Source organism: Mobula birostris, chromosome 6, assembly GCF_030028105.1.
Source record: "Mobula birostris isolate sMobBir1 chromosome 6, sMobBir1.hap1, whole genome shotgun sequence".
Lineage (NCBI taxonomy): Eukaryota > Metazoa > Chordata > Chondrichthyes > Myliobatiformes > Myliobatidae > Mobula > Mobula birostris.
In genome coordinates, this window is record NC_092375.1 from 157,420,031 (window position 1) to 157,435,421 (window position 15,391).

Sequence of the window (15,391 nt, forward strand, 5' to 3'; positions counted from 1 at the left end):
CTGCATCACTGCCTGGTATGGGAACTATACTTCCCTCAATCGCAGGACTCAGCAGAGAGTGGTGTGGACAGCCCAGCTCATCTGTAGATGTGAACTTCCCACTATTCAGGGCATTTATAAAGACAGCTGTGTAAAAAGGATCATTGGGGATCTGAGTCACCCTAACCACAATCTCTTCCAGCTGCTACCAACTAGGAAATGGTACTGCAGTATAAAAGCCAAGACCAATAGACTTTGGGACAGCTCCTTCCACCAGGCCATCAGACTGATTAATTCATGCCGATACAATTGTATTTCTATGTTATATTGACTGTCCTGTTGTACATACTATTTATTATAAATTACTATAATTGCACATTGCACATTCAGATGGAGACGTAACATAAAGATTTTTACTCTTCATGTATATGAAGGATGTAAGTAACAAAGTCAATTCAATTCAAACCCTTCGTTGTAACATTCCTAGTGTAATTAATTTTGAAATAGTAAATCAAAACATTTTTTTTTATTTAGACACTTTATTTGTTTCATCTATGACATAAGTATTCAAAACACTGTTATAGAAAAAAACCTGAATTCATGTTACGTATATGTATAAATCAAAACTGGAAGAAACCTTTTATCTCAGTAATAGCTCACAAAGCTGCTTGCTGATAATCTTGCACAGTTCAGTGAATAAATGAAATGGATTCATAATTTTGAGACCTGTAGAAACTATTACTGCAAAAGCTAGAAGTTTTTGAAAAAGAAATTTCAAGGTTTTAGTATGTTATACTCAAAATAGCACCAGTTTTAAGGCAACATTTTCTCAAGGTATAAGCACCAGTAGACAAATGGCTGAACACACCAGTTAATTTTAAGGTACTTTATACAATTTATTTGTAATAAATGTGCTGCCATACTTCAATAGTAAATGAACATATTTTCACTTGTTGCACTTCATCTTGAATCATCCTCAAATTTATTGATTCTGGAAGTGTTTAGCCACATTTTTGGAGACAGAGGCTTTAGATACCCATCTCGTGCAATATTTTCTTGGGAGCATCAAACTTATCCCAGTTTCTGTCCGTGGTGAGGTAGTTGAAGCTGGGTAAGTTTTAAATGCAGTTACGCTTCTAATAAGAAAGAAGGGCGAGGTCAAATCTGCTACTGGGAATGTTCGGTGCTCTGTAAAATTACATTTGATTTCACCCCAGCGTTTAGTACCAGAGAGCATTAGTTATTTGTACACCTGTGACATTTTGTTATTTTATTCCATTTTCTGATATGTCATATAACTTCCATCCAAACAATCAAGTGATTTAGAACTTGTCATCCTGGTAGCTTCAAACATAAGCAAATTAAGTGCAGTTTAGTTATGTGCTGCAAGTGACTGTTCAAACTATCTTCAGTGTTACAAAAAGCAGACAGGCCCAATGTCAACACCAAATTCCTGATCCTTGCCACCAATATCGAAGGGTGCAATGTCTACAATGGGTAGATGAATCGTTTTCCGTGTTCGATATTCAAAGATAGTCTTGCCCCATTCGCCTGTGTGCTTCTGTAGGCAAACAGAAAAGTGCAGCTTTTAATTTTCACCCTAAAAGCAATGTTGCTGACATAATAACACTTCAAGTAAATATGCTCTATGAATAGAAGCCTTTCATTTGAAATGGATTTAAAAACTGTAGTGGTATAATATGGCCCATCTACCTCGCCTTATCTTTTATGCTACTTACTGTACAACCATCTTCCAGGATGTTGTATGTGAGTATCTTGTTTCCTTCTGCTTTGAGTTCAACATCAGCTGTGCTCATCAGTTTTAAAGCTTTTTTAACATTTCCAATCTCGTAGTCCATGTAGGCAATGCTGTTCTTACAGTGGTAGGTGATATTCTGGACAGCTTGAGTAGATCGAATTCGAAGAAATGCCATTTGGGTTTCAACAATATCTTCAGACACTCCAGTAGAACCGTAACTGAACTGTGGAAACAAAACATTTTACAATGAATTTGTTCAATAATAATCCATGTTTAAATGTATTCATTCTCAAGCAGTGGGTGTCACCAATAGAGCTAGCATTCAGCTTTTGAGACAGTGACAGTGAGTGAGTCTTTATCTTATACAACAGAAATGATTATTTTGATTTATGGAACAAAATAATGACCAAGTTTTATAAAAGAATGAAAAGTCTTAACCATAAGTTCTGGAAGAGAATTTAGTCTCCCTATTCTCCCAAATAGCTGTTAACCAACTTGTGCCTCAGGCCTGATATTTCTTTTTCATTATATAGGCTATGGAATCACAATGAAGATATTTGTGCTCAGAAAAAAATGTAATAAAAGTTCCAAATTATGTATTGTACTGAAACACATTCTAATTAACCTGGCAACAGATGCCAAACATACATGCATTCCAATATTGTTACTTTGTCCAGTTCTAAGTATTATGGTTATCATACAACAGTTTGACTTAGCGTACATGAAAGCCACCATCCATGGAGTTACCAAACCACACATGCTTCTTGCTGTGACTCTCTTTGCTTGCCCACCAGTTCTTCTGAGGGACGTTGCTGGGATTGGAAGGCACACAGGTCTCACCAGTCTCCATGTTGCAGTGTACCTTGATGGCATCCATTTTGCAGCCTTGATTAGGATCAATCCAGTACTCTCCTGTTTTGTGAATGTGAAACCATAACTGTTACTGTGCTGTCAGGCCTGGATTTAAAGCAATTTAATGGATAAAGAATGGGATACTTTCCTTCATATGATACAAATGTTTTAATTAAAATAAAACAAGAAGGTTAAATTCCTCTCAAAGGAAGAATGAGAACTAATAATGCAAAGGAGATATAGACATGCTAGGTATGCGAACTGATTGGGCAACAACATGATAGGTGGAGTGCACTGGGGAGGAGGGAGGTTTTTTCTCCTGAAGCAGATAACAGAAATGCAGACAGCTTTTCAAATAATGAGATGTTCAAATGGAACCTTGTATCTTTGTATATAAGCCAGTGAGATCTAATATGTAGCTGCAGCAGGCAATTAGGAAAATAGATTGTTGACTTGTAGATTTGGGTAATAATATGTCTCCCTGCATTTATATAGTGCCTTGGTGAGACCACATCTTGGGTTTTGCATAGAACATTGGTCTTTTTTTCTAATAAGTTCAACTATACTTTCTACAGAGGAAGTACAGCAGAGATTGACCCAGTTGGTTCTTGGGGTGTCAAACCTGTCATATAAGAACAAAGTGAGGAGGTTAGGTCTATTATCTAGAAGAATGGGAGGTGACCTTATTGAAACACAAGGAAAATTAAATATAAAATAAATGAACATTACACACTTCTTGGCCAGAGTAATTGTAGGGAGAAAGTTTTCTGTTACTAAGTCATCGATCTCTTGCCTACTTCGGACCAAAATGAGGAGTTCCAGGGTAGAAGAAGATGACTGCAACCCCACAACAGCTATCAAATACTTCATGCCAATTTCCCAAATGCTTCTTCATTTGTACTGGTTACACATAAAGTTGGGTGTTCCTAACCTGGGGGAGGACCTGTAACTGAAATCAAATTGTAGAAGCACGGTACAATGTGCTGGTATTACCAACCAGCAATGCCTTATAGGCACAGGTGGCTAGACTTGCCATAATTGAGATGGACTTAATGGACCAGTGGGCCTTTTCCAGTCCAATATTACATAGGGTATAAACTATTAACTGTAATAATAGATGTTATTTGTAATCATACTTTCAAACATACATTTCTATAAATTAGAGGATTCAATTTATTATTATACTACTATTTCTTTAAATGACATGCTTACCACTCTTGAATTCTGGATGACAAATTTTTAAATCGCGACAGCTGGGTGCTGGACTTTTCTGTGATCCATCTGGTGTCAGCACAGTCTCCATTTGGCTCTTCAGGCTTTTCAGTGTAGCCATTATTTCACCAATGCTCACAGATTCACCAGCTTGATCGGCACTCCAGTACACTTGGCCCTTTTCTGGTTGTGGTGGGTAAATAGTGTTGCCAGGTAAACCTGGTGGACCAGGAAGTCCCATAGGTCCATCTTTACCAGGAGGACCCTAGGGAGTAAAACTTACTTGTAAAGGAACAGTCTATGCAAATAAAAAGTAAGTTATTGTGAATTTTGGAAATATCAGAAAACAAAACAACTCTGAAGAAATTATTCAGTCCAAGTCGACAAACACACATCCTTGATCTTTCACCAACTTTATATGTATTTCCTCAAGTATTTAGATGACTCACTTTTTAATATTGCTATTAATTCTGCTCTATCATGCAATCATAACTTGCCACATAAACTGATAGTTCCTTACATTGATACCTATATTTTGCCAATTACCTTTGAACTGCTCACTTGCTTTTCTGCCGCTGGAGACTCTGAACTGTGCTCTTATTCTCAATCAGATTATTGTGTTTGATTTACACCACAGTCTTGAGAATAAAAAAATTAGGCTGACGTACTAGTTCAGAACTAAAATGATACTGGACAGTTTGAATTGCTGCCTTTTGGATGGTTTGTTAAACACAGACATTACTTGTAGCATTTTAGATAGTGAAAGTGGAGTGTATATTATTAAAAGAGCATCATTTAAAGCAAGTATTCTTCCATTATACATGCTTATTTGTCAGAACTGGCTCTGTGCAAATTGATTCCCCCATGCTTTTTTTTAAAACAACATTCCAGAATCTTTCAGAAGGCGTTGCTTTTCTACAAAGTTCAATCCTATTTGCATGTCATGATGGGGTTGCAAAGATTTAAAGATTAGTTTTATTTTTCACATTTACATCAAATATACAGTAAAATGCATCATTTGCTTTCACAACAACACCGTCCTACAAGTCCTTACATTCTCATTTACTTTTGCAATAGATCCAGCAACATAGAATCATAGAAAACCTACAGCACAATACAGGCCCTTCGGTCCACAAAGTTGTGCCGAACATGTCCCTACCTTAGAAACATTAAAAACATTGAACATTTTATTCTGCTTTAAGTGACCAACTTCAGTTTTTCACTCAGATGAACTTTTTCATCTTTGTACCCTCTCCAAAGGGTGAACTTCTTTTATGAAATATGATAGCAATAACTGATATGATTTCAGTTGGTACCTATGTTTTTCTGAATGTTTAGCCCCAGTTTTGCATTTGTATTCTACTTAATGAAGATATTTAAAATGCTTTGTTAACAATTTGCTGACTTCTTTCTTTCACTTACTGAAATGTATACCCAATACACCATCATAACTCTGCTTACGTGGCCCCCTGCTTCTTTCTGGAGCAAAGACACAACCAGTTCTGCTGCACTATCTGCCTGGCAGTAGTTGTCTTTGCCCTGCACAACTTCTCTTTAGGTTCCTCATGCTATCTACATATCAAAGATGTAGCCTAGGACAGCTACGTGGGCACTAAATACACCCGCCTTTTTTTGTTGGCTGCAGGGAACAGTCCTTGTTCCAAACTTAGTCTGGCATCACACTACATTGGTAGTTGTATCAGTACTACCTGCTGCACTCGGGTAGAACTAATCTATTTTATCAGCTTCGCTATAAAATTCCACCCTGCCCTCAACTTTACTTCTAAAACCCAACTCCCCCTTCTGGCTCTGCCTGTCTCCGACTTGGGAGACAATCTACTGACATTCACTTTTAACCCACAGACTCCCACAGCTACAGCTCCCTTCACATGCTTGTGTGCCATTCCTTTCACTCACTGTCTTTGCACGAGCTGCTCATGAGATGAGGTTTCCAACCCCAGGACATGAGAAATGTCCTACATTTTCAGGAAACGTGGCTTCCCTTCTACTGCAGTTGATGGAGATCTCACTCACTTCTATTCCTACCTTACCTCCCACCAGACAGAATGGAGACTTGTCCTTGTCATCCAGCCTCCAGGTCTAGCTATTCTTCAACATTTCCACCAAATCTAACAAGATCCTACTACTGCCTACTACATCCCCACCACTTCCTGCTTTCCACGACTCTCTGATTCATTCATTTCTTGCCCAGTTACCTGCAATTCCCCCCACCTCCCCACCCCCGGAGATGCAACACTTGTTCCTACAAAACTATTTAGTTTATTTCCTCTTGTAATTCAAAGTTAAGAACTGTTTTCTAACTCTTCCATCAAGAACTTTAGAATATTTTCCAGTGTACAGGAATACACAAGGGTTTGCCTTTGTATACACTTTTACAAGACAGACCAGCCAAAAACAACTTGCAGAGTAAACAATAGGCTACAAAATGGTTGGATGAAGTTGGGATTTGATGGCAGTGGCTCAGATTGACAAACTTCAGGTAGCAGATAATTGAAGTCCCGATTATCCCTAGCTTTCTTACATAGTTCTGTATTTTATCTTCAAATTTATTTCTCTGTTGCCTTCCCACCATTTCATTGGCTATAGTACAAAGACAGCATCATAATAGCTTCCTTCTCTGTTCTGAATTACAGCAAAATAAATTGTGATCTCCAGCAGCTTTCATCTCCAGTAATCTATTTCTCTGATCAATAGTTGCATTTCACAGATACAAATCTGTTTTTTCCCCAAATATCTAGAGCTGGCCGTACAAGTTTGTAATGCTCCCCACCTTTGGGCTATGATCCATATATATACTTACACTGGAGCCAGGTTCTCCACGTGTACCCCGTGGACCGGGAGGCCCAATGGGACCTGGAAAGCCACTGCTACCATCTTTGCCAGGGAGGCCAGGTGGACCACTTGGACCCTTGAAACATTTTAAAATTCAGTTAGAGAATCTGAATGCGAGCATCACAGTGTGCAATTAGTACAATACAGTTTCACAGCTACCCTTTAATAGTAAGCAGCGCACTGGTTGGTAGCACCAGCTATTCTATTAAATAGATAGATTATAATTGGAATCATCCTATTTCCTCATGGACTGCAGCGTCCATGCATTTCTTCAAGGAGAAACTGTGACAGATTCTGACAGATATTTTACATCTAGAATTGTCTAAGGATACTGCATATGAGAGGTCTGTAGATGTTCAATGCTGAATCTCTGGCTTTAGAGAGCGATCTGTATGGGGTGGAGGATACCTTCTTGATCAAAGTTCTAAAACCAGTGGACCATTGAGCTCAGTGCCAAGAATCTAATTCCAAATTATAACTGGCAGATCACAACAAGAAAAAAAACAGATTCCAAAAGATATTTAGAGCTTGAGGCTGCTGTATACTGTATTGGTCAGCAAAAATGGCATGCGATTTGAAAACAGAATCCTTTATTTCCGTGCATAAGTTTAAGGAAATAAACTTTTGCAGGAAAAAAAAATGAAGAATCAATGCAAAAACTTTTATGGCTATATATGAAAATGGGCATGATGATTGTTTAAAAATAATCACAAGGTTGAGCAGCAGATTAACATCCTAAAAAAGTACGGCTAATAATTTGCACATAATTCTGATCAAAATGAATTACAACACAAGTACTTTTTCATTTTTTGACAACATAAATATGGCTTTACTTTTGTGCTTTTCTTCCCCTTGGTGACTGCTATAATTATTAAGGGAAGCCACCTACCTCATTCAGTTTGGATTTCAGAGAATCGGCAACCAGCAGATTCTGAAACAATTGCCAAACCTCCAAGGGGCATAACAACCGTCTTTGCATCCACAAAATATAAATGCAGTATATTCCTAACCTAGATTGGTCTTATGGTCTTCAGACGCAAGAAGAGTATGTACTAACATTGAAGCACTGGTGGGACTGGGCAACACAAATTGTCAAATTGTTCCAAAGTCTGATAAGTCTTTTTATCTCTGAAAAGTGCAATGTAACACTGAATCAGCCCCTAAAACCATTCATAGACCTGACAGACCATAAATCAGGGCATTCCTCAGTGTCTCTGTAGTACATTAACTGCCATGGTAATTATAGAACAATAGAGTTTTACAGCCCAGAAATAGACATTTCAGCCCAACTTGTCCTCGCTAACCAAGAACACTGCCTGAGATAGTCAGATTTGGCTCATGTCCCTCAAAACCTTTCTCATCCATGTATCTGACTAACTGTCATTTAAAACATAATTGTATCTGCCTCTACTACCTCCTCTAGCAGCTCATGCCAAATATCCATTGCCTGCTTAAAAAAGTTGGTCCCTCATTTATAATATTGAGGAAAAGAGCTTGAGAAAACTTTGTGTTTTTGGAGTCTGTCACAGTCCCGACCATTAATTCCCCATTTCTCCTAATTCCCTTTGATGACGACACACCTGGTTTTCATCAAGACCTGCAGCATAAGAACCCCAGCTTAGCACCCACTAGTTGCCAGATTGTTGGTTTTGCAATGTGGTAATTAACGCTTCCCAGCCGCTTAGGATTGTGTGTCCTAAATTTTGCTTCAGTACCGAGATTTATCTGTGAAACTCAGTCTCTCCGTGTCAAGATCAGTTTTCTAAGTTCCACTCCAGTTCCGAAGTTTACCTGTGAAACCCAGTCTCTCAGTGTCAAGATAAATTCTGCTTGTCTCCTGCCTTCCTGCTCTTCCTCCTGTCTGCCGTTCAATGCTCATGCCCGCGTCTGCATCCTAACTAAATCTCCATGCCTGTGTCCTGCGCTTGGGTACGCCTCATTCGTTGCAACAGAGTCATTGTCAAAGTCACTGTTCAATTGAAGCAGGGTGAACATGCTTTGCTATAAAAGGTGGTGAGTCTGGCCTTAAAGGTGGAAAAGGAAGAATAGCTTCCGGCAATACAAGTGATAATGGTACCAAACAGCAGCCGATGGGTAAAAATTACAGAACTCATTGAATCATTTTACTGATGAACTGTAGTCAATCACTTCTTTTGATTTTGTATGAACATTAATTTTCTCACAAATACCAGCAGTAGCAGTCATGAAAAAGAGGGTCTTGGAATAATTAACAAACAGTATATCTATTAAATCAAACAAACTTTTGTCCCTGACATCTTTTATGAATTATTGACAGTGATGATTAGTTTGAATAATGCACCAAGCTCACAGCTGGTCACCTAATGACCCTTGCCTGTATAACCCCATATCCCTCTGCTTCTCCAAAAATGTAAATTGATTATGCATTTGCCTTTCAAATCACAATGCAATATTTTCCATACTTCAAAAATAGTAAGAGAATAATCTTTGGAATAGTGTAATTAACAGTCTGAACCCATTATCTTAACAAATGAAAAGATCATCAATATTCATGTTTCTTCTAATAATAATAATTTTTGTAAACTTTGATCATTTTACTCACTCTTGGACCTTGACCTCCAGGAATTCCACTTGGACCTGGTTGCCCAGTATTACCCTAGATATAAAGAAAATATTTATTTTTTCCAATACGGCTTGGGAGATGATGACGAAAATCTCTGGTGAAAACCAGCTTTGATAGAAAGTCTTGACCCACTACTTAAATACAATCCATTTGGTACTAATAACTTCTGCTCGTTATGTTATTTCTGGAGTTGAGATGTTGTACTCTATAATTTGCATTTGGTGGATACCCATACCTAGTATGGAGGAAATTTAGAGTCATAGAAAAGTACATCACAGAACCAGGCCCTTTGGTCTATCTAGTCCATGCCCAAGCATTTAAACTGCCTAGTCCCATCAACTTGCATCTGCACCATAGCTCTCCATACCCCTACCATCCATGTATCTATCCGAACTTCTTTTAAACATTGAAATCAAGCTTGTGTGCATCACTTGCACCAGCAGCTCGTTCCACACTCTCATGACTATCTGAGTGAAGAAGTTTCCCCTCAATTTTCCCAGTGAATATTTCACCTTTCACCATTAACCATTGATCTCTATTTGCAGTCAATTTCAACTGAAGCAATTGTACATCATACTTCAGAACATGAAACTATCACAGGGGGGAAACCAAATTTGAAGATCTAATTTGTGGATCACGCATATTAAAATAGTAACAACAACAAAATGGTGGAGGAACACAGCAGGTCAGGCAAGGACAGTGGAAGGAAAAGAACACTTAATGTTTCAGATTGAGATTTGTCAACTGGGCTGAATGATAAGGAGAGACAGGCATTATAAAGAAATGACGGTAACCAGTTTAGCAAGAGCTGGCAAGTGATAGATGGATCCTGGTGAGCAAGGGCAATAGGCAAATGAAGGGGTAAAGAGTGGAAATAGTAACAGAGGCTGGGAGGCAATAGGTGGAGAAAACTATTTTGTGTCTTGCTCCTGATTCGTCAATTGTGTCTCTACTTTGCAGAGCATCAAATCTTTCTAGGGTGAATAAGCTACATGCAAATTAATTTTGAAAACATACAGTTTTGACACTTCTCATGAATTGAACCAATGCATGAAATACTTACAGGAGGCCCTAGGGAACCTGGCAAACCAGGCCTTCCTTGGTGACCCTTCAAACCAAACATACCAGGTTTTCCATCTTGACCTTTTTCACCACGTACACCTGGTGGGCCCTGGAAAATGCACAGTCATTAAGTCACAGGGCTTGAAAAAATATGACTCAATTTCAATAAATAGAGCATTATTAAAAATTCTTATGTTAAAGCAGTTTTGAAGAAGTAACCTCAACTGATTTACCATCTGCCCACGTGCCCCATTTAAGCCTGGAGGACCTTGTGGACCTGGAGGACCCTGAAAGATATTGAAGGAAGAAAAATATTGAAATTAAGAACAATCAGACTCAAATTCATTCCATACCTGAAATTTCTCTGAATGTTGTTAACCCCTATGCTATCATATTCTCTGGTAAAATACCAGAGCAGCAGGCAGAGCATTGGATCCTTGACCAGTGATACTAATTTAAATTCCTCAGGTACTGAGATTCAAACTCAAATAATTAAATAAACTTGGGATTCAAAAAAAAGAAAGAGTCTTTCTTCATAGTTGCACTAATGTGGTAAATGCCTCTTGTTCCATTAATATCCTCAGGGAAAGAAATTTGAAATTATACTTGTTCTGATCTTAATGTAACACCATATCTGTCAATGAGATAGAATCTTCTCTATTTAGGGACAATAATGGTGAAGGATGTTGGCATTGAATGCAATTTTCTTATGCTGTGAATGTTTTTTTTTCAAAAAACTTCAGTATCTTTTTTTCTTTCAAGTCAAGAAACCAGGGTAATGTAAATGCTAGCCAGTATTAGCCATAAGTGCTAACTTATGATAAAAAGAGAAATTTCTCATTTGGTCAGGCAGCATCTATGGAGTGAGTTAACATTTCACATCAATTTTCATCTGCCTGAAGTGTTAACTCTGCTCCATACTCTAAGGATTCTACCTGACCTGTTAAGTATTTCTTGCACTTTCTGCTTCTATTTCAGTTTTCCAATATATGCAATATTTATATTTTTATATCCAGAGGTGACATGAACAGGAAAACATTGCAGTCCCATTGCAGCCTCACTTTAGAGGTTTATTGAATTGGTGAAGGACTCACGCCACTCAAGCTGCTTCTTGATTGACACGAAGGGAACTTGATATACATACCTGAATGCAATTAAAATGATACCTATCTTAAACTTTGTACATTCTTTGAAACATTATTTGAGCAATTACATTGTACTAGGTAATGTGTTTCAGACAGATATTTAAATACATTTCATTGTTTTCTTCAAAAAAATCAAACATAATTACCAACTGCTTATATATATATGTCAGAATACTCTTAGATGCTGAAATTTTCAATTAATTATCAATTCCAAATATAATTCCAATGATGCAGTTCAAGATTCCAAACTTACCCCAGAACCTTTTTCACCGGGTTTGCCAGATAAACCAGGCTGACCAGGAGGTCCAGGAGCCCCCGGTGAGCCTTGATACCCTGGTTGCCCAGGCTCACCCCGCTCACCCTGTATCATTCAAAACATCAACGTTAATAGTCAGCACTGATCAGAAAATAAATATACAATTTATACACAATTCTTCAGCTCCTTTTGCTCCAACCTTAGGACCAGGGTTTCCATCTCGGCCAGGGAAGCCACTTGGACCAGGTTCACCCTAAAACATAATAGGAAATTTCCTTAGTATAATGTAAAACAATGCTGGATTAAACTGGTAACAAAGATCACTTGTGAACAATCGGCCCAAGCAGATTTTCAGTAGTTGTTTACTCATTAAGTGAAGTTCATTACTTAAAAATGTCAGAGCATCTTCTTCTGAAATTAATAAAAGACTAAATATAATTTCATGAAAAGCAATTAACCAAAGGGTCCCAAGAATTAGCTTAATCAAAAAGATCATTCTCTAACCTGAACTTCATGAATAATAGTGAACCTGCTGTTCAATTTCTATACAAGTTAGGGCAAGAATCAAACTACTTACCTTGCTGCCAGGTTGACCAGGTTGTCCAGGAATTCCTGGTGATCCTTTCAGACCAGGAGAACCGTCTTTACCAGCAGGACCAGGACTACCCGGTGACCCTTTCGAACCCTAAGTGACATATCACTAGATTAACATTTACTAAATGACAATATGAATTACTACATTTTTTAAAGAGTGCAAAGCTGCTTGAAATCCAAGAATCCCATACTTTAGAATAAAAGAACATCACAACTTAGAGCACAGCAAATAGCTTTGGGCCTTTTTTTGGCATCACCTATCCAACAGAAAATTTACAAAAAATAAATCTCATATCCACAGTCGAATAACTCTGGTGCTTAAATTCCTACTATTTTCGAACATGTGCAAAAGTCTTACTAACATGAGAAAATCTACAGATGCTGGAAATCCAAAGCATCTGACTGTTTACTCTGTTGACTGCTGACTCTTTTCCATAGATGCTGCTTGGCCTGCTGAGCTCCTCCAGCATTTTGTGTCATTGCTGTGCAAAAGTTTTCCTTATTTTGGAATGGCATTGATCTAAGCAGAACCAAGATATTAGAATGGAAGAAAAACAAGAACATAACTGGAGAAACTCAAGAGAAGACATGAGCTCTTTTCAAAAAGAGCTGCTGTTTATAACTGAGTTTCCAGAATAGTGTAAATTATCTTGTTTGATATTGTTGAGAGAAATGGGACCACGTTTTTCAGAAAATTTAAAAAAATAATTTCCAATGTAGTTTTAAGAAAATACAAAAAAAAAATGTGGATAGCCAAGGCTGTTTGAAAGTTTAATAGGAGATAACCTGAAGGTTATGCTGTTAAAAACCTACTTACAACTGATGCATAAGCTGGTGATTTTTAGAAAATCTATTTAAGCATCTAATTTTATCCTTTAGAAACATTAGAATTGTTATAGCACAGAAAGAGGCCTTTCAAGAAGTTGAGCAAATGCAGACTCTCTGTAGATCCATGCTAGAAGTTCCATTCACCTATAGTTTTGTAAATATTTTCTCTCAGGGCTCTCTCCAATTCTCTTTGAAGACACTGGGTGCTTCTCTTCCAACAACCTGAAAACTTTGAACACGTCCACTCTATAAAGGAAAGTGATTTTGCCTGCGTGCCACTTATTTTCTTTTGGCCAAAATTTTAAATCTGAATTCAAGACCATTGTGTTCTGTTCAGCTACTTGGTGAGATTCCAGAGGAATGCAGAGGGCTAATGTTCTGTGTTCAATAAGTGAAATAAGGACAATCATAGAAGCTGCAGATCTGTGAGTCTCATGCTAGGGGTAGGAAACTATTGGAGAAGATTCATAGGAATAGGATTGATAAGCATTTGAGGAGCTAATATTTGAGCAGGGCCAGTCATGTCTAACTAAATTGACTGAGCTTTTCAGGGAAGTGACGAACGTGACTGATGAAGTTAGAGCTGGGAATGTTGTACACGTGGATTTTAATAAGATGTCCAACAAAGCATATCAAATATATACTGTCCATATGATTTGGATGAAAACTTGGATGGGTGAATTAGTAAATTCATAGGCGATACAAAGACTGATGGTGTTGCAGATAGTGGGAAGATTGCCAAAGGTTACAAGCAGGATATATAGTAGATCAGATGCAGCTATGGGCAGTGAAGTAACAAATAAAGTTTAATCTAGGCAAGTATGATGCATTGCAATTTGAGAGATCACATGTTAAAGCACAGTATACTGTTAATGACAGGACCTTTAAAAGTGTTGACATACAGAGGGATCTTGGGGTCAAGTCCATAGATCTCTAAAGTTGATTTTAAAAAAGCACAGGAATCTGGAGCAACACACACACTAAATGCTATAGGAACTTTTATACCTTGAGGGAAATGAAGAGTTGATATTTTAGACTAAGACCCTTCATCTGGACTAGAAAAAAAGAGGCTGTATTGAGTTTTTCAGTCAGCAAATTATGCTGCAACTTTATAAGATTCTTATTAGATTACATCCAGAGAATCACATTCAATTCTAGCCCCACACACAAAATGCTGAAATGCAGCAGGCCAGGCAGCATATATAGGAAGAAGTACAGTCGATGTTTTGGGCCGAGACCCTTCGTCAGGACTAACTGAAAGAAGAGCTAGTAAGAGATTTGAAAGTGGGAGGGGGAGGGGGAGATCCGAAATGATAGGAGAAGACAGGAGGGGGAGGGATGAAGCCAAGAGCTGGAAAGCTGATTGGCAAAAGGGATACAGAGCTGGAGAAGGAATATGGGACGGGAAGCCTTGAGAGAAAGAAAGGGGAGGGGAGCCCAGAGGAAGATGGAGAGCAGGCAAGGAGTGATTCTGAGAGGGACAGAGAAAGAAAAAAGAGGGGGGGGGGGAAAGAAAGATAAATAAATAAATAAGGGATGGGGTAAGAAGGGGTGGAGGGACATTAACGGAAGTTAGAGTAATCAATGTTCATGCCATCAGGTTGGAGGCTACCCAGTCGAAATATAAGGTGTTGTTACTGCAGCCTCAGTGTGGCTTCATTTTGACAGTAGAGGAGGCCATGGAATCACATATCAAAATGGGAATGGGATGTGGAATTAAAATGTGTGGCCACTGGGAGATCCTGCTTTCTCTGGCAGACAGAGCGTAGGTGTTCAGCAAAATGATCTCCCAGTCTGCGTCGGGTCTCACCAATATATAAAAGGCCACACCGGGAGCACCGGACGCAGTATATCACCCCAGCCGACTCACAGGTGATCTGTTGCCTCACCTGGAAGGACTGTTTGGGGCCCTGAATGGTGGTAAGGGAGGAAGTGTAAGGGCATGTGTAGCACTTGTTCCACTTACAAGGATAAGTGCCAGGAGGGAGATCAGTGGGGAGGGATGGGGGGACAAATGGACAAAGGATTTGTGTAGGGAGCGATCCTTGTGGAAAGCAGAAAGAGGGGGAGAGGGAAAGATGTGCTTGGTGGTGGGATCCCATTGGAGGTGCCGGAAGTTACAGAGAATTATATGTTGGACCCACAGGCTGGTGGGGCGGTAGGTGAGGACAAAGGGAACCCTATTCCTAGTGGGGTGGAGGGAGGATGGGGTGAGAGCAGATGTGTGTGAAATGGGAGAGATGCGTTTG

The 15,391-nt window shown here is 38.7% G+C and overlaps 1 protein-coding gene across 1 annotated transcript in view; it reads right to left on the reverse strand.

Annotated features, from left to right (window-relative positions):
- Positions 1-504: 504 nt before the first annotated feature.
- Positions 505-15,391, reverse strand: part of LOC140199506 (uncharacterized) — a 131,291-nt gene continuing 116,404 nt past the window's right edge. The window contains exons 41-51 of the mRNA XM_072261703.1: positions 12,298-12,405; positions 11,920-11,973; positions 11,718-11,825; positions 10,553-10,606; positions 10,321-10,428; positions 9,237-9,290; positions 6,624-6,731; positions 3,803-4,067; positions 2,460-2,650; positions 1,719-1,961; positions 505-1,540 (exon numbers count right to left, since the gene is read on the reverse strand). Of these exons, the coding sequence (XP_072117804.1) occupies positions 1,394-1,540; positions 1,719-1,961; positions 2,460-2,650; positions 3,803-4,067; positions 6,624-6,731; positions 9,237-9,290; positions 10,321-10,428; positions 10,553-10,606; positions 11,718-11,825; positions 11,920-11,973; positions 12,298-12,405 (1,440 nt within the window). The 3' untranslated portion in view covers positions 505-1,393. The remainder of the gene's footprint in view (positions 1,541-1,718; positions 1,962-2,459; positions 2,651-3,802; positions 4,068-6,623; positions 6,732-9,236; positions 9,291-10,320; positions 10,429-10,552; positions 10,607-11,717; positions 11,826-11,919; positions 11,974-12,297; positions 12,406-15,391) is intronic.